Raw genomic sequence first — 24,933 nt, 5'->3', positions numbered from 1 at the left:
GCTTAAAATGATTTAGGTCCCCGTTGGTAGCTAGTTTGGAAATCACAGTGTGTAGTTTTTGACAGGCTCTTTGACACTGAGCTGCCGGTGCTGTGATTTATACTGGCTGTAGGCAGGACGGATGGTATGCTGATCTCCATACAAGGTCATAAAAGCCTAGCAGAGCAGGTACTGCGAGGGATGATCAGTGTAGGCAGTGAAAGGGCATTCACAGAAATAACCTGTCCCAAGCGTTGTGTACAATAGAACCTGTGTCTTTTAATATGCTTTTGTGCGCAGCTTATGCTGTGGGATAGTGTGTAAAGCAGGAATGGGGAACCTTTGGCCCTCCATCTGTTATTGAACTACACATCCCAACATGCCCTGCAACAGTTTTAGGATTGCCAAATTGCAAAACTGTAGCAAGGCATGCTGGGATGTGTAGTTCAACAACTGCTGCTGGGCAGAAGGTTCCCCATCCCTGCTGTAAACGATTCTAAAGAGAGAGTTTGCAGTTTAATCCTATTCCACTGTTCCAATTGTGGATGCTGTTGCGATGTGTGTGCGCAATCTTACTAATGGGTTATTATGTATATGCATTTTCGCCTTCCATATCACTGATGATGTGTGTGCTTAGAAGGGCGATGTAACACAGATGGGTAAAGCCGGAATCCCACAATCTCCAGAGTCTATCCCATACCATGGACGTTACAGCTGACATGTTCTTGCGTTCTCCAGATGTGCGCTGTGTTACATGATACACAGAACCTCTTCCTCATGGATGATTTGTAACTTCCAATGTTTGATCTCCAGCTGTATAGTGCTTCATCCTTCTGTACTGCAGATGCCAGCCTCTACTGGAGCAAGGCCTTATTACTGTTCTGGTGCAGATATACCTGCTCACAGCTGGTGCTAATGTCATAATCATCATATTATCCTTATATCATATAGGATGCCTACTATAACATTATGCACCCTTAAATGTGCACTAATTGTATGACCGAGGCCAGAGTGGTTTCTGCTCATGAAAGCTTTCTGTCAGGGGGAAGGAAATGTGTGACGGTATATGGGCCATCATTGTACATTTGTTTTGGTGATGTACACAATGAATTGAATGTGTGCTTATACACTAAAGGAACTTTCACTAGAAGTTTTATCCTCCTCATCAATGTCTGTCAGAGGTCATTCATTAAGTCCAGTGCGTCAGTGATTTTAGATTAAGGGCATTGAAACAGAACAAGGGTAATCATACAGGCAATTCATACTTCACATGCTATCTGGCAAACCCGCATGCTGCTTATAGTTACTATCCAGCATGATGTCATACTGGGGCCAGATTGGACTTCCTGTCATCCATCACTTGTGTCAAGCAGCAGTATAGTCCCATGGGCAGCCAGCTTTGCAAATGCAGTGCAAAGATATGAGGGTTTGCCAATAAGGACATGTTGATGTCTTTTGCATGCTTAATGGGCTTTGTGAGTTCAGTTTATTGTTGTGTATAAGCGAACTCACCCGGTGTGTAAGGTTAGCACATGACTGCTGGGCACTGCTGAGAGCTAGTTGTCTATACTTTCTGGAATCACCAGCCAGTATGGGATTCGCTGCATCAATTACTGACTGTTCCGTTGTTATTTAACAGTTAGATGTGTGGGTTGGAAGTTCCATGTTTTGTTGGCTCTAGTTGTTTGTTATGATGAGGAAGAAGTATTTCAGTGCATCATTGGAACCACAGTGAGTACTCCTTAGGGGAATCGGGACATCTGTCAGAATGAACTTAGGTCTACAGTCATTAGGTCTACCCCACTAGGTCGACTGGCAGGAAGGTCTACCTGACTTAAGGTCGACATGGGCAAAGGTCGACATGGCTTAAGGTCGAATTTGCATAAAGGTCGACCTGGCTTAAGGTCGAATTTGCATAAAGGTCGACATGGGTTTTTCACTGTTTTTTTGATCCGAATGTCGACACAGTCGACATGGACACAGTTGGCAATGAGAATCGGACCCTTCCGCTATGCTTCGGGCACTATTTTATTCTCCCACCACGCCCTAGTGGATGGTAGGGCATGAAATACCGCCTGTCGGCACATGTCGGCTCAAAAAACAGTGAAAAACCCATGTCGACCTTATGACCAGTCGACCTTCCTCATGTCGACCTTTATGCAAATTCGACCTTAAGTCATGTCGACCTTGGCCCATGTCGACCTTAAGTCAGGTCGACCTTCCTGCCAGTCGACCTAGTGGGGTAGACCTAATGACTGTAGACCTAAGTTCATTCTAATAGATGACCGCATCCCTCCTTAGGGTACACTTCTCTCCCTGAACATCAAGGAGACTCCTTTCTAAAAGTAGGGATTTCCCTGTCTCCCTAGAATCTCCTTGAGGCCAGATGGGTGCTGTCCACCTGATGTCATCACTCTGTGACCACCATGGAGGAAATGCTGTAGACCAGATGTGTGCTACAGGAAAGTGGACCCCATTCTCTAATGCAGGGGCTCTCAAACTCGGTCCTCAGGACCCCACACAGTTTGTGTTTTCCAGGTCACCCAGCAGGTGCATTCATTACTCATTGCTGAGCTAATTATTTCATTTGTGTGTCGGTGAGACCTGCAAACATGCACTGTGTGGGGTCCTGAGGACCGAGTTTGAGAACCTTTGCTCTAATGCCCAAGAATGTGTGATGAAACTTTTTTTTATTTCTTTATATATTTTGTCTCCTTTTGGGGCTCATTTTAGTTGAAGTCCGTTTTAGGGTACACCTTTAAGGTGGAGAAATGCGTGCCCTCTTCAGGGCTAGGTGTGCATAGTTGAAGCTTTCATAATTTTTTAGAGATGCTTTTATCAGAGATAGGTAAATTTGCTGCAAAACTGTTCCACAAAAGGCGTTTTCTTGTACAGTTTAGAAAATGATAAAAAGCATCTGGTTGCTATTGGCTGCACAAAGCATGCAGAAACCATCCATGTAAGGGGTTCTAGGACTGCTAAAGTGTGTCCCCAGTTAGCGCTTTCACTCTCCTGACACTGGTGATACAGCCTGTGAGAGATGGCAGAGATCCATCTGACTGTGTGTGAAACATTAAAACAAAACACACATACAGTGGACAGCTGGCTAAGTACCATTTTACATAATACAGCACAATAGAAATAGGCTTAAATGGTTGCGGAACCTCTGATTTGCTGCATGCAAGGGCGTGTTTCCGGAAGGAGGGGCTGCAGAACAACCCTATTTACATAATGCTAAAAATGAAACCACAATGCATAAATGTAAGCAAGCAAGATAAATTATATATTACATACATTGTCAATGCACATCTTTAATTTGAATTATCCATTGCTGTCCAGCTTTTCCTGTTACACTGGCTCTCCCTTATTGCATCATTACTCAGAATCGCTGTCTGTTGGCATATTACAAACCATGTCTTATCTGTTATTTCTTACATAAGTCCCATAAAATATATAGCACAAAATACATATAATTCCTTATCTCATAGTAACCTGTAAGTGGAGGGATGTCCAGCGTCCTCTTGTTAATAACAGTATCTCCGGTGAAGCCAAGCACGACTTGTAAATAATGCCATTAAATGTAAGTCTTCATAATCCACAACATAACAATAATAATCTGTTGGCCTTGCTTCATTGTCCGTTCTGTGCTTTAGTCTATAGGTCTGACCAACATCTGGACTTTTTTGAGGGAATAGGAGCCCCCTCTGTATTCTGCCCAGTAGATGCCATCTTGGTGCTTGCTGCGGTACATGCCACCTCGATACCATACACCGTTAAGGTTGGCGTGTGCACAGGCGTTATACCACCATCCTCCTTTATGGAAATGAGCGCAGTTACCTGGAATCAGAAGACAAGCTGCCGTTAGGTTATTAGGGTCTGGATTGGCTATTCTCCTACTATATAGTCATTCAATGATATTCCACCGAGCGCCCTACTGTATGTCTGCCGTTCTTTAACTCCCATTTTCCTACTAGGGGTTTAGCACTGCCAGCTATTGCAGATTACCAGTGGACTATAGTTGTGATGAACAGGTCGGACAGACCAGACCCTTCTCCCAGTCCTTGCCTGGGAATACATAGGGATGACCGGTGGTGAGAATATATGTCTCCCTATTACCTAACCTGCCCAGCATACTTAAAATGGGATACGGGAATGCGAGAGTCCGGCGCCTGTATCCTCAGCTGTGTCGGAATTACGGCACTGGTCTTCTGGCTGCTAGTCGGGATGCCGGAATCGATATTACTGCCAGCATCCTGTCTGTAAGGATGCTGACCTCTTCCTCCTGCCTGCCTTATGTGTCCCGCACCCTGCCCAGCTGCCATTGTACTATACATTTTTTGGGGATGTGTTATTTAAATGTTAATTATTAATTAAGTGTCCAGATCAGTAGACTGGACTCCCTGCCAAAGATTTTACCAAATTCTCCCTTACTCTTTAATAACGTCAGGTGACTTGCAGGTCACCAGTTCACGATCAAATATTGTGTATGGCGATATCCTGGAGTATCTTTGTCTCACCTGAATACGTATCTCGGTCTTTGTCCAATGTGGTGAACTGCTTGCCGTTGTGCCAGACCATAGAGTCTCCTGCATTCCCTTGGTACGTCCCCAGTCGCAGCCTGTAGTGATCAGTATCTGGTTCCAATCGGAAGCTGCTGTATTCTGCATAGACCTTTTTATTATTCCAGTCTTCCAGTTCAATCAGCAGCTTATAGTTATCTTGGTTTGTTAGCTTATAAATGTTCTCCAGTCCCAGCCAGTATTCTGAGTCGATGTTCCCAAAGCCTTTCTGTATAGAGAGATAAGGTACAGTGACCACAGTGTTGCCTGGTGCTTGCCATCGCTTGTAATTAGCATTGTACTTTTCTGCTTATATTGTACATAGAAAACAAATGAAGTGCTACCGTGTTTCCCCGATAATAAGACCTACCCCGAAAATAAGCCCTTGTTTATGGAAACTAGTCCAAAATAAGCCCTATTAAAATCCCCATTACCCAAGTCTGTGCACTTAATTCAATGCCCCATGCTCCACCATTGCCCCCCTGCTCCACCAGCCCTCACCATTGCCCTGAATGAGGGCTGCTGCTGCAGTAATATATTAGCACTGGTACGGTACCGCTGAAGCCTCCCGGTCCCAGGGATGCATTGCGCATGATGTCACCGTGCACATGCACGCGGCTTCTGTACACAGGCGGGAGCGCAGTAAATCAGCAGCAGCGGAAAGCCTGAAAAACTGGTGCTGAAAGGTAAGGAGCAGGACATGGGGGCATCGTGGCTATAAAAGCAGGACTGGGGGCATGGTGGGCATGTTAATTAAAATAAGCCCTACCCTGAAAATAAACCCTAGGGTGTTTTTTGTTTAAAAAATACAATAAAAACAGTGTCTTATTATCGGAGAAAACACAGTATTCTCATGGTCTGTTTTAAGGAAAGTTTGCCCAACATAAATTTACATCTCTAAGGCCTCTGGTTCCAAAGACACAGCCATCGACTGGTCAAATGATGGACAACTGTTTTAATGTATTAAATTACATTATAGAATACATTAGGAGTAAATCCGTAGACCATGGGTCCTCAAACTGCGGCCCTCCAGATGTTGTCAAACTACAAATCCCAGCATGCCTTGCCACAGTTTTGCTATAAGGGAGTGTTAAAACTGTGGCAAGGCATGCTGGGATGTAGTCTGGAGGGCCGCAGATTGAGGACCCATGCCGTAGACTTTCATTTCCATTACTAACCTTGTATGTTTCCCAGTTCCTGAAAAAGTTGGCTGAGCCATCTATCCTCCGCTGTATGACGGCCCAGCCGCCGGGGTCCAGACTATTCTCGCACCATAGTTGCATTTGGCTGTTAGCGTTGTTTGGCTTTATCAGGTAAATGCCGCTACTAGAGAATCCGGATTCTTTGGCATGCTTGCAGTCCCGGAAAGGGCCTGGTGAGTAGAAGCTTGGTTTAAAAATATATAATCTACACCCAAGAGTACAGTAGATGTTTTGTCTCATTTATAGTTGAGAACAAATGGGCGACCTAACACTAGTGATATTGGAACAACTGTTTTTAAATTATTATATTAAAAGCAACACTTTTAATGCTAAAATATACTAAACATAACCTCTGCAGGAAGAACTGAGCATAAATTATTTTCATTCAAATCAAATATTTTTTGTTGTTGTATGTAACCTTGTTACCTATATTGCTGCAAGCTATGGAACTCTGGTTAGTGATTCTAATATGATCTAGATCTGGGGTAGCCAACCCTAGTCCTCGAGAGCTACCAACAGTGCATGTTTTGCAGGTCTCCTCACAGAATCACAAGTGAACTAATTAGCTCCATCTGTGTATCTTTTAAAATGTGTCAGTGATTAATGAGTGCAGCTGTGCAGCAGCTAGGTTGTCTGGAAAATGTGAACTGTTGGTAGCTCTCGAGAGCTAGGGTTGGCTACCACTGATCTAGAGCAAAGGTTCTCAAAGCCGATCTGAATCAGCCCCTATGTCTTCTGTGGCCAAACATGGATATATTTAAAACCTGAACTGTTAGGGTGCCTTCAGGACAGCGATTGGGAGTCTCTGATCTAAAGCATAGGTTCCCAAACATGTCATGTTTCTAAGGGCCTTATTTTGGTTCATTCTTTCTGACAAAATCCTTCTTAGATGGACAAAACCATGTGCACTGCAGGGGGGGCAGATGTAACATGTGCAGAGAGAATTAGATTTGGTTGAGTAATTTTGTTTCTGTGCAGGGAAAATACTGACTGCTTTATTTTTACACTGCAATATAGATCTCACTTTGAAGTAAAACCCCACCCAAATCTAATTCTCTCTGCACAAGAAACACCTGCTCCACCTGCAGTGCACATGGTTTTGCCCATCTAAGAAGGATTTTGTCAGAAAGAATGAACCAAAATAAGGCCCTAAGTCTTCTCACAGAATCTAAAGTGGATCTTTTAAAAAAGTGTCAGTGATTAATGAATACACCTGTGCTTTTGCTAGGTCACCTGGAAAATGTGACCTGTTTTGAGGACCGAATTTGAGAACCACTGATCTAGAGTGACTTTGGTGCCTTGCTATACCTTAGGGACAAGGAGTCAGATGTGCATGTTTTTATTTATTTTTATATATATATATATATATATATATATATATATATATATATATATATATATATATATATATATATTCTGAGATCCAATCCACTGAAGGTATTAGAGCACAAGAACCAGCACACCACCATTTCACGATGAAAAAAACTTTTAAGTAGTTCAAAGCATGAGCCATCAGCGATAACATCAAATTTCAGATATGGACAAGCAGGTACTTATCACATTTCAGGGGGAGCTGTCATCCTCTCTAGCTTAACCCCCGTGGCCCCAATTGCCCTATTTGGGGCAATTGGGGCCACGGGGGTTAAGCTAGAGAGGATGACAGCTCCCCCTGAAATGTGAAAAGTACCTGCTTGTCCATATCTGAAATTTGATGTTATCGCTGATGGCTCATGCTTTGAACTACTAAAAAGTTTTTTTCATCGTGAAATGGTGGTGTGCTGGTTCTTGTGCTCTAATACCTTCAGTGGATTGGATCTCAGAATATAGTATTTTGTATGTTCTGGCACCTACGAACTCTAATTGGATTTAAAAGTGTGCGGTTTCTCCAGCAAGTTTGTATGTATGTATATGTATATATATATATATATATATATATATATATATATATATATATATATATATATATATATATATATATATATATATATATATATATATATATATATATATATATATATAACTATTGCACTTTTATCTGGCCAAACATTAAAGGGAGGGGGATGGTACCTGACCCATACATTGTAATTCGGTTCACGGAACACAAACTATAGTTCAAATAGGTGTGTGTGTGTACATATATACACATATATATATCTATATATATTTCTGTTGACTTCAAGTGGGAAGCATGTTGCAAATGGACCTTATTTTTAGCAAGGTGAAGCATTAAGGGGTCCATTTAAAAATGGGGAGAGCAGTGTGACAGAGTTGTCTTGTATGTGGGTTAGTACATCGGCCTTGAGGGAGAGGAGAACACCACACACACATATCACTTGATGTATATAAGGAGTGCAAGACTGAGCAGGCGGAACGTAAAGTGGTACAACAAGACCGTAACTTCTATGCGGATATGAGACAATGTGGATGTGTAGAATGAGGGTATAACCTGTTTGCTCGGGGGACACCCTGCTAGAACCAGTCCTCTATAATGTCCCACAGACCAGATTTGTCTCTAAATATGTAAGCCCAAGTGGGCATAGAGTCGCAATATAACTGTGTGCAGCGAGGCACCGTGTGCGAAGCATGGACGTGGCACACTTATATGGTGTTCATGTCGTCATAGACACCATAAAAGTAAAAAAAAACGCATGTGGACCTTATTCATGTCAATTATATCTGTTGTTCATAAGCTGGTGTTGACTGTTTGTTAATGTCGATCTTGGGTATGTGGAATATTTCAAGGTGTCGATCTAGTCACTGTCCACCATTAGCGGTCGACCTAGACACGGTCTACCAGTTACATCATAGCCAGTCAGATAATAGCAGCACTCTGAGCCCCATGTCTCTGCAGCAGTAGCGTGTCATAGCTTGAAGCCTGTTGTTCTGACAGCAGGATGTTGTTTTCCCGGTAATGGTGCATAGGATAACCGAGGCTCCTATTTGTTGGTGAGAAGTGTTGATCTGTGTCAGACGTCCTTTCTGTAAGGCCCCTCAGGATACCCAGGATAATTTTCTGGATATTGACGTGGCAGGCTTCATTCCACTGAATAAGCCTATATTACTTTTTTCACTGTTTTTAGGTCTTATCTGCTAGTGGAAAATATACTTTTTTTGTGAGTTTTGTATTTTTTCCCATAATTTAAAAAAAAAAAAGTAAAATAAACATTTTTAGATTTTTTTTTTTTTTTTTTGCTTTTGGATTAATTGTTAAATGAAAATAGTAATAAAGAGTTTGTCGGGTAATTCTGTGCACTGTTACGTCACAAATGTCAGGAAATTCTTATTTGTTTAACTCCTAATACAATAGAAGTATAACTAGCAGCATCTGGTTCAGATTATCCGCAGCTAGAGCGGTGGAGGTCTGTGCGGGGATATGACATAAGAGTTTGGCTCTCGCACTACAACAGCTACACACATCATATGTAAATCAATATGAGATAATGTCTACATTAATAATAAGCCTGGGCACATTTTTCTTTCATCTAGAACTGGGGGGGGGGGGATCTTAGAATGCACACCCGATTTACATGAGGTGCTATCATGCTGGGACTTGTAGTTCTGCAAAGAAAGACATGTGGTGCAGATGCACACTCCATATTATTAATCAAATTCAATCAATAATAGAGGTTCTTGGTATATTCATTGGCCAAGAAAGTCACCCCAGGGCAGCACACAAGAACCTCTATTATTAATTGAATTTAATTAATAATATGGAGTGTGCATCTGCACCACATGTCTTTCTTTTCATCTAGAACTAGAAGTGCAGTTTCTGGCATAAAGAAAGTAGATGCGGTGTGATTTTTGTTTTCTAGAGCCTCAAAAGCCTTTTAAAGAACAGACTATGATGCATACAAATGGGGGGATTTGAGGGTATTTTTTAAGCGATCTGACTAGATAGCTTAGAAAATGCCCCTACATCGTTCTGTATGTAGGGACCATAGTGATATCAATGCGCCGTTATCACACAGCAATTAAGTATCCTGCATGCTGGATAAATCTACTTCATCAGCCAGGGCCAGTGTTGTCATGGGAGAACACTGGCCCTGACAGATCGCTCAGCATTGCTATCGCTATGGCCCCTACACAGGATCGATGTAGGGGCATTTTCTAAGCGATCCAGTCATGTCACTTAGAAGGGATTGGGTCGACTAACCATAGGTTACACACATTAAATCGATCACTGTCGACAGGTGTTAAGTTGACACCTGAAATAGGTCAACCTGCCTATTTCCATGGATGGAAGGTCAACACAAGCATTAGGTCGACAGTCAAAAGTTCAACATGGATTTTTCACTTTCTTTGTCCCTAATGGCGACAGGAACACTGTATCGGTGCACCGCGTCCTCTTGCATGGCTCGCATTGCTTCGGACACACTATTCTATTCTCCCTCTACACCTTAGTGGATGGTAGGGCATAAAATTCCGCCTGTTGGCACATGCCGGCTCAAATTTTTTTGGGAAAAACCCATTATTCTGCAATATAGCTGCTACTGTACATTTAAAGCAGCAATTAGTTTGAAGGAATAACCTTCCAGGATTTGACTTAAAACGAACTGCCATTTAAATCCTATTAGTATATCAAAATTGTACCAGAGACCACAAATCAGACGTGTGTATTTGTACCAGTTGGTAGCTGGTATTAATAAGCGCACCTTTGCAGTTGCTGAAAGGATGGATGGATCTCCGTGTTACTGTGTAGCCTACTTTTTAACTGGTGGGACTAAAAGTAACCGGTGTGATCTCAATAATGTATCATAGAAGAATATTGCCTAATGTGATCTTTGTTACGGGAACCCATTCCTCAAATCATAATGGTCAAAGAATCTGCAACATTCTATTTTGTATAACACAACTGCTACACTTGTTCTGACACTAGTAGATGCATTTCTTACTAGTACTATAGTTATAAAATGAATTGTCACTGTCAGTGGTCCTAGTCTCCCATGCTGCTTCTAGTATACCCAGCTAGCCAACTTTCGCTCATGTCTTTTTGTCCTATATTTTGGGCGAAAAACGCCATTGGTAAAAAATGACTATTAAATGTCCGAAACAGCAATTTTACGCGAAAATGGGTGAAGACACATGGATTTGCCGATCCACGTATTTTCCGTCCCCAAATTGTATTCGAACGAATTTGTATTTTCCCAACTAGCTTTATTTTAAACTGGGTATAAGTGGATTTAATTGATGTAAGATTGGTTTCTGTACATTAAAAATGAGGCGTTAGGGACATTATAATGGTGACTGCCTCACAGCACTGAGGTCATGGGTTCAAGGTGTTATTGGCGTGTAAGCCTGTAGAACTATTAACCATGCATTTAAAGGGCATTCTCCGCAGGTGAAGAGGTTACACAGAAGACATCTGATTGCTATACATTGTTGTACGTGACAATCTATTAGTATTTTCCTTCAATTTATTGCTGCAAGCGAATGGCCTTCGCATAAGTATGTTAGGGGTTTTAAACCGTTGTTTGATGTTTAAATAATGGAACTAAACATTTATTTTTCTATTTATGTATAAAGCACCGTCCCCTGTACCACCACCATATGTGCCTGGTTTCTGTTGCCAGGAGCCCTGCAGCTCCTGATTACACTCACCACTAGTTAGAACGGTCACTTTTCCAGGGGGAATGACATCATCCGTTGGCACAGATTGGGTAACTTACAGAGCTGTACGGGAGATCTTTCCAATTTAAAGTTCCAGTCCTTTTATCGCAGCGCGGCCGAGTAGCAGTAATATAGATAGTGCGAAGAAAGGCGCTAATGGAGCCAACACCACAAACTGGAAAGCGTTGTGTGTTCTGAATCTGCCTTCATGTCAGTAATATGCGGCATAATGCGTATAGTGGAATGGCTGACACCACCGTCTGTAAACATTTAGGCCAGGGCTCTGCAACAAATCACATATTCCTAGTCACTTTGCCAAATCCCGGTCTCCAGCCAGCGCGAGCAGCAGCTATTTCTATGGCTTCATATTTTACAGTTGTAACCATAATGTGCTTATTTCCTGAGTACCGGTCAGCATCGTGGGGGAGATGCTAAACTTAGATGCCCTTCACCGTACTGTCAGCTTCACTCCAGTCAGACTGCCCTTCCTTTTCCCATGTCTGATGAAGACGATGCATGTTCACATCTGGCTGTAATCTGTGTGACACATTGTTAAATTGCCGCAGCCTGAAATTGCATCATGTTGGGCCTTTTAGGAAGCTCCCGTGTCCAATTTTTTTCTTTCTTCTTCATAACAAAGCCATGTTCTCTGCTGCATACATTGTGGCTGCTTCTAATCCTCTTGAATATGATTTTGCTGGGGAGGATCCAACATTGAGAGCTCAGATTTGTACTGTACTGCTGTTCTATTACATCTGATTCAAAAATATGTGACCTGTTATTTATCGGACAAGGTCGCCACCTCCAGGGATAGTGAAACTGAGATGCTGATGAAAAACAATTGAATGCTGCCCATTGTATTGGCTATGTAACACAGCTAATGGCCTATATATCTATCTAAAGATATATGGACTCATCGTGCTATGTCTGATATAGTATCATATAGGACAACTTGCAGCTAGTGTTTGGCCATCTAATGTAGGTAGTCCATAATGCTTTGAGGGTACTTGTGTATTATCACGGCGCCCACGATATTCAGTCGTATGGCATTGTATTCCATTTAAAATTGTATACCATTGTATATGCAATGAGATGCGATTTTAAATTGTATATACAATCTTTAATTGTATAAGCACCTTAATAGGTGCTTACAATGTTAAATGCACCCCCACGCCACTGCCACGATCAACGCCAACCCGAAGCGCGGCGAGCCCGCGAGGGGCGGCGGTACGCATCCTGTGACCTTTTCATACCCCCACTATCCACGTCGGCGTGGAGTTGACTTTATATAGTGTGGCGAGCGCAGCAAGCCACCGAGCCCAAAGCATGGCGAGCGCAGCGCATTACTTCACATGTATTCCGCGTCCGCTCGCCACGCTTCGGACTCGGTGGCTCGCTGCGCTCGCCACACTATATAAAGTCAACTCCACGCCGACGTGGATAGTGGGGGTATGAAAAGGTCGCAGGACGCGTACCGCTGCGCTCGCCACGCTTCGGGTTGGCATTGATAGCACGGGTGGCGTGGGGGTGCTTTTAACATTGTAAGCACCTATTACGGTGCTTATACAATTATTTATCTTATAGGGGGCACATTTAACATTGAAAACACCCATTAGGGTGCTTATACAATTTAAAATCTTATACCATTGTATATGCCATACAATGGCATACAATTTGATGGTATACAATTTGAAATTGTATAACATCTGCTAACATTGTATCGCATCGCATACCATCGTATGCCTTATGGTATGCGATGCGATGGGTGCCGTGATAATACACAAGTACCGTTTTGAGCTTATGTTAGCTTGGTAACTTTGGTCTGTAATGTATTGTCTTTCCCTAGTCGTAAAAATTGTACCATATGTGCTCTGCCATCACATCATTTTATTTTGTAATGCTGTTACATTGCGCTAATTTTTATAATTTGACGATTGTGAAGTGTCCCAATACTATGGCAACCACAGTCAAGTGAGGTTTTTGGACACCATTTTTCTCTGCATACACATTAACTGCCAGGATTATATTTTGCACCAAACATAGTGTGCACAGAACGTGATGGCTCCCGAGAAGCCAAGCACGGATTGAGGTATTTCTGTCGCTGTCATTCTTCCAACTAATATAGCCATTTTTGTGTGTGCACGTAATACAGATGTCAATTCCCTGACTTGCACTCAACTCCTAATCGTCTGCCCAATATGTGTGATTGCAGCGATAAATGAAGTAGAACTTGTACAGCCTTGATCCATTATTCATGGGTTCTGTCGGCAGCAGAGGTCAGGTGCACGGCACTCACATGATTAATTGTATATTGGTGTACATGTTCCGTGGAGATTACATGTGCACCATTAAAACCTATTTTGTAAATACTTTCCACAGCAGAGAAACCATAAAGAAGCCATTTCCTGTTTTACTAGGGTTCATCTTTCTCAGTGTGTTTTCCTTGGACTGGATACAGCTTGGAATACGACCTAGAATACACAATCACTGCTCCCGATTCCATCATTACTCATTTCTTATTTTTGTATATCTGCTTGACAGCCGTGAAAAATACACATTATTCTCCTTTGATTTGCTACATTTGAAGTGTGCTGTTCCAAGAGTGCTAATTTAATGATTACAGGATTTGACACACTTTTGTTTGCCCAAAGACATGACCATGTGGAAGAAGGATCTCTGTGTTCTAATGAGACCAAAACTGAACTCTTCAGCCACAACTGCTAAGTGCTAAGCATGGTGCAAACCTAACACTGCACATCCCAGTGACGCATCGTGGCCTGCTCACATCGGGAAGTGCGCACGGGGTGTATTTGTGATCCCTAATGAATCTTGCTCCCAGTCCCCCCGCCCCCCTAATGTTAGGAAAAGTGCTCTTTCATGCCAATGTTTTGCTTAAAATTATGAAACTCCACAGACTCCCTGGAATCCTTTTTGTATTTTTCACCTGTCAGATTTTTTTTTTTTTGCTTTCTCAGTTCGGCACAAGCTACTTTGTGAGATATAGAAATATATGTAATGCACATGTCTAAGTACCATAAATACAATTTTAATATACAGAACTGCACTCTTACTCGCATTTGATAGACTATCGGTTCCCATGCACTGAGCGCTTTCCCCGTGTGTTGTGAAAGGCGCTCCCACGCACAGAACTAAAAGTATGGCAGCGTGTGCTTTTTGTACTAGATCGTATTGCATCTAGCACAAAAGCACGTCACATGCTTTTTGTACTAGGTGCAAAGCGATCTAGTGCAAAAAGTATGGAGAACATTGCTCCGTGTATGGGACAGATGTACTAAGCTTGAAAAGTGATTAAATGGAAAGTGATAAACCACCAGCCAATCAGCTCCTAACTGTCATGGCATTGGCTGATTGAAAAATGACAGGTTGGAGCTGGTTGGTTGTTGATTTATCACTCCATTTTATCACATTTCCTTAACATTTTTCAAAATGGAAATAAATATATATTTAATGTTAATAAATGGTGATTTCCAGCAGAAGTGTATTTATCATGTATCTGGAGCTATTTCAGTAAATTGTGGTACCATCATGTAGGCATCATTTGGGAGTGGATTGTGGCTTTAATGCTGACCAGACATAGTTACTATGGTGCAGCTCTTGTGGTGAAACATCTCGTGCTGGCACACATTAAGAACCACCAGAATGCTGCGCACACCACAAGATCACATTGCAATTCAGTATGTGCTTAGATGGATGTCTGGCACTGCAGCCTGAACATTCCAGTTAATAAACTACATGCTTTGCCTGTGATAATACACCTTACCTTCATTGACAACAGTCACAGGAGGGACACGAAACGGACTGATTGTTGGTGCTGGAGACTGTGGCGGCTGGCGGCTATCCCTGGCCCTTGGGTAACCTGTATCCCTCTGGATCTCATTACCGCCCACTAAGCCGGGTGTGTATTGCTGACTGTTAGGGTCATGCTGAGGCACCACCTGCACTAAAGGTGGTGAGCCATGGCTGGTCCTCCTGGAGAAGACCCGCATGCACTGTTCTTCTAGAAGTGAGATAATGGCCGACTGGTTATTGACCAAATCTATGAGCGTGGAATATTTTGCTTCTAGATCCTTGTAGCGCGTGGCTGCTTTAAGCATCTCAGCCGTTACATTGAGGATCTTGTTTTCTAGCTGAGAGACTTCAAGGGAATTGTCTCGCTTGCGGATGATCTCGTGTAGGAGCTGCATATAAAGCTGCGTCACCCGGGAATTCATATTGCGACTCTCCTTCCTCAGTAGCTTTACCTCGCTAACTATATTCCCATCAACATCTACCACCACTTGTAACATCTCCATCTCTCGCCTTTGCTTAGCTAAAGCGTCTTTAAGGTTTTCCAAATCCATCCTGGTCACCTGGTCTTTACTTGGCCCAGGTCCTTTGGTGTTAACACATATTGGCCCAGTGATCTTCTGCTGGGGCACCATGAACGTATATCCACACCTTTTCCCATCACTGACATCCGTGTATTGAGTAGAACGGGCAAGTCTTTTTGAATTTCCTCTCTGTCGCTCTGGTTCGCTCTTTGTACAATGCGCTGAAGGTACCACAAATATTAGCAACGCCCCTAAGGTCCAGAAGATGCTGTCCATTTTACCCAAGGGGGATGCTGTATCCAAGCAACTGAAACACAGAAGGTAAAGTTAGATGATGTTGGCGGCTCTTCATGTTGTGCAATGCTGGAGTTTTCAGCAGAATTCCTCCATGCTAAGTTTTATGAGCTGTTATTAAGTTTTACTACTTACAAAAACACAGGAGACCTTTCAGGCTTTCATTGTTTAGGCAGTTATGTTTTTAGGTTTCATGTAACATTCATCTTGTTCTGAAACCAACCCAACTAATTTGTCTCGGGTTGAGCTGTCCTACCACCTGGTGAAGTCTGCTGGATTAAAGGTTACGTATAGGCAGACTAATATAAAAGAGCTTTATGTGTTTTGTATAACCTACAACTTTGTTGCCTAGGTCTATGCTGTGAAATGATTTTGACCCTTTGTGTACACAACATGCAACTTAATGTTTCCAAAATCAGTTAAAGGTTTCATCATCGAATTTGCTGCGATTATGTGTTTTTGTGGATATTCTTGGCAGTACAATAAAAGGGTCCACAATTTTACGGCTGTAAATATTTGTGCAACATAACTATGAATCAGTAGTGTCTCGTGATTGCGTCTGAGTCCTATCGCACAAGTTGCTGTATTGTTTGGCTAGATTTCTGACTGAGGAAGCCGGTGATCATTCTGCAACTTGACGTGAGCCAAGATATCCTCCCAAATGAATTCTGTCGAGTATTATGTCATCAGTTCCAAGTTTATTATAGAAATAGAACTGTGCTCTGCAGGTACATCAGAGCTGGAACAATGTGTTTTTAATACATTTACATTTTATTTTGCTGTATAATTGAACAGTTTTTTCCCCTTGGTTCGTTATGTGTGCTATATGTTGTTTTATCTCCTTATTACCCTTAAAGTAGGTTCACAATCTGTTTGTTTTCTGCTCATGTGACATCATATATTCATCTTCATATCTTACTGTATGTATAGAAGCCCCTTTTGCGCTATAGGTTAGAGTATTAGGTTATAGTGTCAACATTATGAAGTTAAACATACAATAGGTCGACCACTAAAGGTCAACAGGGCGTAGGTCGACACATGAAATATGTCGACATTGGTAAGGTTGACAGCTGGAAGGTCAACACAAGCATTAGGTCTATAATGGGAAGGTCCACAGTCAAAAGGTTGACATAAGTTTTTCATGTTTTTATTTTTTTTGGTCCCGAATTTCGATGTAAGTTGACATGGACACCGTATCAGTGTGCGCATCCCCTTGTATGGCTCGTTGTGCTCGCCATGCTTCGAGCAGGGTGCCTCGACGAGCTCGGCACACTGTTATATTCTCCCTCCACGCCCTAGTAGATGGTGGGATAGGAAATACTTCCTTTTTGGGGGAAAAAAACATGAAAAACATGTCTGCTTTTTTATTGTCTCTGACCCTGTCAACCTAAGCTTTGTCGACTTAATGTATGTCAGCCTTCATGGTGTTGGCATAGCGACCATTTCACTCTATGATTACCTCTGACCTTACTCCTTGTCTGGATTCCAATCAAAGAAATGTGCCCGTTCTCAATTATGGTTCAATTCGGGGCAACTGGAAGTGGATTATGGGCCTTATTCTGGTTCACTCCTTCTGGCAAATTCCTTCTTAAACGGACAAAACCATGTGCACGGCAGGTGGGGCAGATGTAACATGTGCAGAGAGAGTTAGATTTGGGTGAGTTATTTTGTTTCTGTGCAGGGAAAATACTGGCTGCTTTATTTGTACACTGCAATATAGATCTCACTTTGAAGTAAAACCCCACCCAAATCTAATTCTCTCTGCACATGTTACATCTGCCCCACCTGCACTGCATATGGTTTTGTCCATTTGAAAAGGAATTTACCTTTGCGAGTGAACCAGAATAAGGCCCAATGTGCTTAATGTTAAATAATTAATAATGTCCTTAGCCGTAATATTGCATGACTATTTTTTTGTATAATAAACAAAATACCTATAATTCTTACAGCTTTTATTTTCCATCAGCTCCACAAAGTCCCTATTTTTTTCCATTTTCTTTTTTAAATATACGAAAATCTATAATATATGTTTTTTTTTTCTTTTAACATGGATGTAATTTCCTGCCTTTTTTTGCACCACAAGCACATTGTAAAACTGATTTATTTGCCTCTCTTCTTTTATACAGTGTTATAGGAGAGTTGGATTGTAATTCACTCTCTTTGATCTGAACCCAGATCTACATCTGTTTCCATTGTAGTCTCCTCTGTCTCTTTTTCATCTTAACCTAGGTATATTCTGAAGTGCTGGATAAGCATTAAACTTGTGACAATCCCATTATAGGGAGTTAAAGTATGATGGGGAACGGCACACTGTAAGAGATTCTCCATACCGGTGTCACTTCATATAAAACATTCCACTAGTTAAGTAAAAGTATTTCCCATTTTTATATCCTGTCAAGCACGAATGTCTGATTTTTGCAATGTAGACTATATATAAACTTGTGTGGGTTTCCTCTGGGTTCCTCCCACAATCCAAAAATATACTGGTAGGCTAATTGGCTCTCAACAAAATTAATCCTAGAATGTCTGTGTGTGTACATGTGGTAGGGAACATAGATTGTAAGCTCCACTGGGGCAGGGACTGATGTGAATGTTTATTCTCTGTAAAGCGCTGCGGAATATGTGTGAGCGGGATGCGGTTAGAATCCCGGCGGTCGGAATCCCCCATAGAGGGAGAATAAGTTAGTGTGCCGAGCGTAGCGAGGCTCCGAGCCCGCTGCTATAAACACCCCCCCCCCTCCCTTTGTCGTGATTCCGGCATCAGGATTTTGAACACCGGGATTCCGACCGCCAGGATTTAGTACCAATCCCGTATGAGCTATATAAGACACTGTTAGTAAATAAATAAATAGATTGTACAGTATGATTTATCTGCCATAAACTCAAGGTATGTTAGAGTACTGTGCTTATATAACTTTGTGACTCAGGACCAATATGATATCTGCAATTATGAAAGCTAATTGGCTTTCTATGAGTTATAGCAGGGGTATCCAATCACGTCCTACCACCTGCTGTACTATAGAATACTGATCACAGGATGGCGCTCAGTGGCCCTCCCCTAGGTAGGCAAGCACTTAGTGGGTGTTACTATCTGGGCTTTAATTACACGGCTTTGGTTGTGATGTGGCGACCTATAGTAGTAGTAGTAGTAGTACGTTTATTTAGACAGACTGTCAATGTAAAGTCATACATGCTACAAATGGCTTTACAGCTCAAGACTGAGATCAACAGTGCACCATGGCAGAGATCTGTGTCCACTGACCGCTCTCTTCTCCAAACTGCAAACTATCCTGTCCCTGATGCCCATTCTCCTCTCCTGCCCGTAATGCCCATTCTCCTCTCCCCGCTGCACACTCTCCTCTCTGTACTGCCATCTCTCCTGCCCCTAGAGCCCATTCTTCTTTACCTGCTGCACACTCCTCTCTGTGCCACCATCTCTCCTGACCCTAATGCCCATTCTCCTCTCCCTGCTTCACACTCCTGTCTGTGCTGCCATCTCTCCTGCCCATAATGCCCATTCTCCTCTCCCTGCTGCACACTCCTGTCTGTGCTGCCACCTCTCCTGCCCCTATTGCCCATTCTCCTCTCCCTGCACACTCTCCAGCCTGTGCTGCCATCTCTCCTGCCCCTAATGCCCATTCTCCTCTCCCTGCTGCACACTCCTGTCTGTGCTGCCACCTCTCCTGCCCCTATTGCCCATTCTCCTCTCCCTGCACACTCTCCAGCCTGTGCTGCCATCTCTCCTGCCCCTAATGCCCATTCTCCTCTCCCTGCTGCACACTCCTGTCTGTGCTGCCATCTCTCCTGCCCCTAATGCCCATTCCCCGCTCCCTGCACACTCTCCAGCCTGTGCTGCCATCTCTCCTGCCCCTAGTGCCCATTCCCCTCTCCCTGCTGCACTCTCCTGTCTGTGCTGCCACCTCTCCTGCCCCTAGTGCCCATTCCCCTCTCCCTGCTGCACACTCCTGTCTGTGCTGCCATCTCTCCTGCCCATAATGCCCATTCTCATCTCCCTACTTCACACTCTCCTGTCTGTGCCACCATCTCTCCTGCCCCTAATGCCCATTCTCCTCTCCCTGCTGCACACTCCTGTCTGGGCTGCCATCCCTCCTGCCCCTAATGCCCATTCTCCTCTCCCTGCTGCACACTCCTGTCTGTGCTGCCATCTCTCCTGCCCCTAATGCCCATTCAGCTCTCCCTGCACACTCTCCAGCCTGTGCTGCCATCTCTCCTGCCCCTAATGCCCATTCTCCTCTCCCTGCTGCACACTCCTGTCTGTGCTGCCACCTCTCCTGCCCCTATTGCCCATTCAGCTCTCCCTGCACACTCTCCAGCCTGTGCTGCCATCTCTCCTGCCCCTAATGCCCATTCTCCTCTCCCTGCTGCACACTCCTGTCTGTGCTGCCATCTCTCCTGCCCCTAGTGCCCATTCCCCTCTCCCTGCTGCACTCTCCTGTCTGTGCTGCCACCTCTCCTGCCCCTAGTTCCCATTCCCCTCTCCCTGCTGCACACTCCTGTCTGTGCTGCCACCCCTAGTGCCCATTCCCCTCTCCCTGCTGCACTCTCCAGCCTGTGCTGCCATCTCTCCTGCCCGTAATACCCATTCCCCTCTCCCTGCACACTCTCCAGCCTGTGCTGCCATCTCTTTTGCCCCTAATGCCCATTCCCCTCTCCCTGCACACTCTCCAGCCTGTGCTGCCATCTCTCCTGCCCCTAATGCCCATTCCCCTCTCCCTGCACACTCTCCAGCCTGTGCTGCCACCTCTCCTGCCCCTAATGCCCATTCTCCTCTCCCTGCTGCACACTCCTGTCTATGCTGCCATCTCTCCTGCCCCTAGTGCCAATTCCCCTCTCCCTGCTGCACTCTCCTGTCTGTGCTGCCACCTCTCCTGCCCCTAGTTCCCATTCCCCTCTCCCTGCTGCACACTCCTGTCTGTGCTGCTACCCCTAGTGCCCATTCCCCTCTCCCTGCTGCACTCTCCAGCCTGTGCTGCCATCTCTCCTGCCCGTAATACCCATTCCCCTCTCCCTGCATACTCTCCAGCCTGTGCTGCCATCTCTCCTGCCCCTAATGCCCATTCCCCTCTCCCTGCACACTCTCCAGCCTGTGCTGCCATCTCTCCTGCCCCTAGTGCCCATTCTAATCTTCCCTGATATTTAATAAATTTTATAAATAAAGGAACACAGCATATTTGTGGTGTCTTGCTTGTATTGTAAGAAAATGTTGCAACCTGTGGGTTGGGACCCCAAGATCTATAACACAATGTTATTTTGCTCCCCTTGTTTGCCAGACATGATATGCTGTACCATTAAAAGCTAAGTATTGAGGTCCCAGAATAGACCCTTCTATCCAGCTAAACTAGGAAGGAGGGTGTTAGAACAGCAATCATTCTATAGATAACTGCAAAACAAAAGCTTCTTATGTACAGCTCAATAACCAAACCATGTCCTTTCTCTATAGAATAATGTTTTATTTGGCAGCACCAGAGACAGATCTGTTGGAAATGTGTGAGAACAGAGGGCTACTTTATTATTGTTAGAAGCCTAATCTATGTCACATTCGGAAGTACACTGCGAGTTAATGTTTTCTTATACAATATTCAATAACATGCTACCTAAACCTCATCAACACCATCCGCCCCCAGGGTGCGAGCAGTGTTGTGTCCCTTTCTGTGAGTGCTGACAGCAACCACTTCACCTTGTTGTGCTAAGGGAGAATGATGAGAAGTGTCAGTCTGTGCCTGACTGCTGACGGGTAACACAATACGGCCACTCTGTATGGCTAGCTCTCGGTAACAGAAGCACACAGTTGTGCAAATCTACTGTATATGAAACAAAACCACACTATGAATAGAACGTCCCTGAATAAACAAATGCTGCACCTTTTTTAGTAACTGGACATCTGTTGTCAGACTTGCCAAATGTTATTTTATTAATATGGTCCTTCTGCCAGCTTTGTGCTTTTACCGCTTCGTTTTAAGTTTGTGTAACGTCACATAATTATCATACGATAGTTTGCAGATGACCACAAATCTGGTCATTGTGATTATCTCGCTAACTGGCAAAGAAGGGCCCCAAGATTGGCATGCGATTGGAAATAATTTGTTCTGGAGTACTGACAACATCTGTAGTAGCGTCTGCAGGTTTCTCCCTCCAGCCATGTGAGCCAGGATGTGTCCATCGTATAATCCAGGGATGGGGAACCTTCGGCCCTCCAGTTGTTGTTGAACTACACATCCCAGCATGCCCTACTACAGGTTTGCTATATGGCCATGCTAAAACTGTTGCAGGGCATGCTGGGATGTGTAGTTCAACAACAGCTGGCGGGCCAAAGGTTCCCCATCCGTGGTATAATCCGTTGCCATGTTTAAGCACAACAAGTTGTTGGGTATCCAATTCTATATTTGTATTTGTCAGGGGTTGGCAGAATTATACTTTACGCGCGGTCCAGTGGCATTTAGCGGATATAGAACTACAAGTCCCAGCAAGCATGTTCTAAGCATACAAGGATAGTATTAAGGCAGCTGGAGAACCACAGGATTTAGACTTTATGACCGATAGAGAACAAAGATTTAATATTGAACAAGCACATCCAAAGTTCTAATGGGGTCCATAAAGAGGTGCGGAACTATAAAGCATTACAGATAGACCTACTTATTTTACATATATAACACATGGACAGACAGTTACTATCATTGCTACAGATAAACAGCCCTCAACTCTTTGTAAGCCCAGATTCAATTTGTGAAGTACAAATGCAGGCACATATACAGTATATGTGCCTGTTATCCTGCTAAGGCCCTCAATCCGTAATCTCCTCTGCTGCTGGTGTATGTTCCTGCTGTCAGCGAACGGGTTAACACTTTCCAGATGTGTCTGTGCTAAATATCCACGACTTCTTTTTCAAGAGACTTTTCTTTTCTTTTTTTTTTCATCTCCCTTTTGTTAAAAGCATAAACAAAAAAAAAAAACCCTGTTGTGTAAAACCAACCTTTTCAGAGCCAGCTCAGATCTGCGTTACCTCTGCACAGTGTGGTGTAGAAGACGGGGAGACACAGACCGGTCCGTATCAGAATTCCTCAGCCCTCTGCTGCATCTTTTCCCCGGTATAAGTCAGGGAGTGACGTAGAGTACTGTGTATTCCAGTTGTCGCTCTCCTGCGGTCCGGAGAGAAAATGCTAAGCACTTCATTGCAGCTGGATTGTTGGGAAGGGGGGAATGACTGGGATGTCACGGGCTTTGCTAACTCAGCCAGCTGGCGTTCCTCGAGTGTCTTGAGCACAAGCAGACAACATGTTAAAACTCATCTCAGTGCATTATTTTTAATCCTTTTAGTTTATTACTGGATTTTAATCTTGAAGGTTCTACCCGCCTAAATTTCTTTGAGCCAAGGCACCATTGAGCTGCTGGTAGGGAGTAGTGGTCCATGGGATGTTAATTGGCACATTAAAGCTGTTGCAGGGAGTCTCGTTAACCATGTCTGTTCCACCAGCGTGGACCAGCTTCTTCAATCCACAATATTTCCTTTTTTGTACTTATTCATTTAACTGTCAGGTTACTCTGCATATGCCTCGAGTATTGTCTTCTTTAGTTGCGTGAAAACCTGGAGAACTTGTAGACTAAATCGGTTTTCTTTCCTTTTAATATGTTGACTTGAATCTGCATCTCCCAAAAGACTTGTAGGTGTTGCGTAGGATGAAAAGAAATCCCTTGTCCCATCGGATTTTATGGTTTGCGGCACATCTTGCAACCAGCCATTGCTGCTCACGCGACAGAGCAACGCACGTTCTCCTGAAAGCTTCCTCCGTGTCCCGCGGTCCTGTCGGCTCTCATTTCAAGGAGCTCTACACATGTGGCTGTAGCTACAGCTGTATCGCCTGAAATTAAATCTCTGGATGTTTGTTTAGATTGAGCTTTTCTTAAACCATCCGGGTTCGCAGTCGGCAGCATCACGTGTTAGCTGACATATGTGTATTTAAATAAGAAACAAATAACTTACCTCTGTCCCGTTCTCTCCTCTGCCAGGGCTGTGTGCTGAGCGGAGCACGTTCTGCGCTATGTCCTTGTTTAGATAGGGAGGGATAGAAGCCTTATGTAATCTGCCTCCTCATTAAAGTCTGTGTAACTTGAGATTCGGACCATGCCGGAGTTCCTTGTGGCCTATTTTTTTTTTTTTTAATTCAGCTGTAATAAAGACCTGTCAGTAGCTGTGAAGGGCTTGTTCAATTACAGCGGTTGTGCAGAGGATATATTTCAGCTGTCTTGCATCTAATATGGCTTGTGTGTGCCCATTATCTCATATACCCCTTTCACACTGCCACATTAATCCATGTTATTGCAGAGTTAATCTGTGCCGCAGCTCAGTGTAAAAGTGTCCCTGAAAAATAACCTGGGTCCATTGACCTGCATATCCAACCCAAGTAGCAAGCAGAGTTGGTCCTAGAAAGAACACAGGTGAAGGGGCAGCGTAAACGGGTGATCCGGGTTATCCAACCTGTGTGCTGTTAGCGCTCTATGGCGATCCAGGGCTGGAGATTACCTCAGAGCCCTGATCCAGTCTGCAGTGTGTTCAGGTTTCAAAAGGCTTTGACACCGTTCTAAACCAGTGTTCAATGGCCTGGGATTTTGGTATTACTTTTGTTTGTGGTGGGTATAATGTGGTGTATGTGTATGATCATTTGAAAAGCTTTGGAGAACATACTCTCAAAAATCTGGGTTTCTACGTCCTCTTTACTCACAGTTGATCCTTTGTGCGACCGTACGGACTCGCATTGTGACCCTGACGCGTTTTTGGTATTAGGTTTATTTACCGTCTTACACATCGCTGAGTACTCGTAACGCCAAACCGGCTTTATAAATGACAAGTGTATCATTTATATGCATGCTGTCTAGACTACAATTTGAGCCTTAGGGTAATTAAGGTTGGCCAGCCATAAAATAGTAGTTTAGGCCGTGTGATAG

General features: G+C 43.6%; 2 protein-coding genes across 10 annotated transcripts in view; one reads left to right on the top strand and one right to left on the bottom strand.

Annotated features, from left to right (window-relative positions):
* The window catches only part of RALGPS2 (Ral GEF with PH domain and SH3 binding motif 2), a 149,807-nt gene that overhangs the window by 79,106 nt on the left and 45,768 nt on the right, over positions 1 to 24,933 (top strand). The gene's annotated exons all lie outside the window — the stretch shown is intronic.
* ANGPTL1 (angiopoietin like 1) lies at positions 3,102 to 24,071 on the bottom strand. 2 transcript variants are annotated; one of them, XM_083157230.1, is made up of 5 exons: positions 23,972 to 24,071; positions 15,129 to 15,985; positions 5,717 to 5,910; positions 4,497 to 4,767; positions 3,102 to 3,816 (listed from the first exon to the last, which is right to left on the bottom strand). In XM_083157230.1, exons 2-5 carry the CDS (start codon positions 15,952 to 15,954, stop codon positions 3,629 to 3,631), a joined length of 1,479 nt encoding a protein of 492 aa, XP_083013356.1. In that variant the 5' UTR covers positions 15,955 to 15,985; positions 23,972 to 24,071; the 3' UTR covers positions 3,102 to 3,628. The 2 variants fall into 2 exon arrangements, with proteins under 2 accessions (XP_083013356.1, XP_083013355.1); XM_083157229.1 differs by lacking the exon at positions 23,972 to 24,071 and adding an exon at positions 22,964 to 23,549.

This window comes from Crinia signifera, chromosome 8 (assembly GCF_055691185.1).
Source record: "Crinia signifera chromosome 8, ASM5569118v1, whole genome shotgun sequence".
In the NCBI taxonomy this organism is placed as follows: domain Eukaryota; kingdom Metazoa; phylum Chordata; class Amphibia; order Anura; family Myobatrachidae; genus Crinia; species Crinia signifera.
The sequence above is the reverse complement of the archived record's forward strand: the minus strand, read 5'-3'. Positions and strand labels throughout refer to the sequence as shown.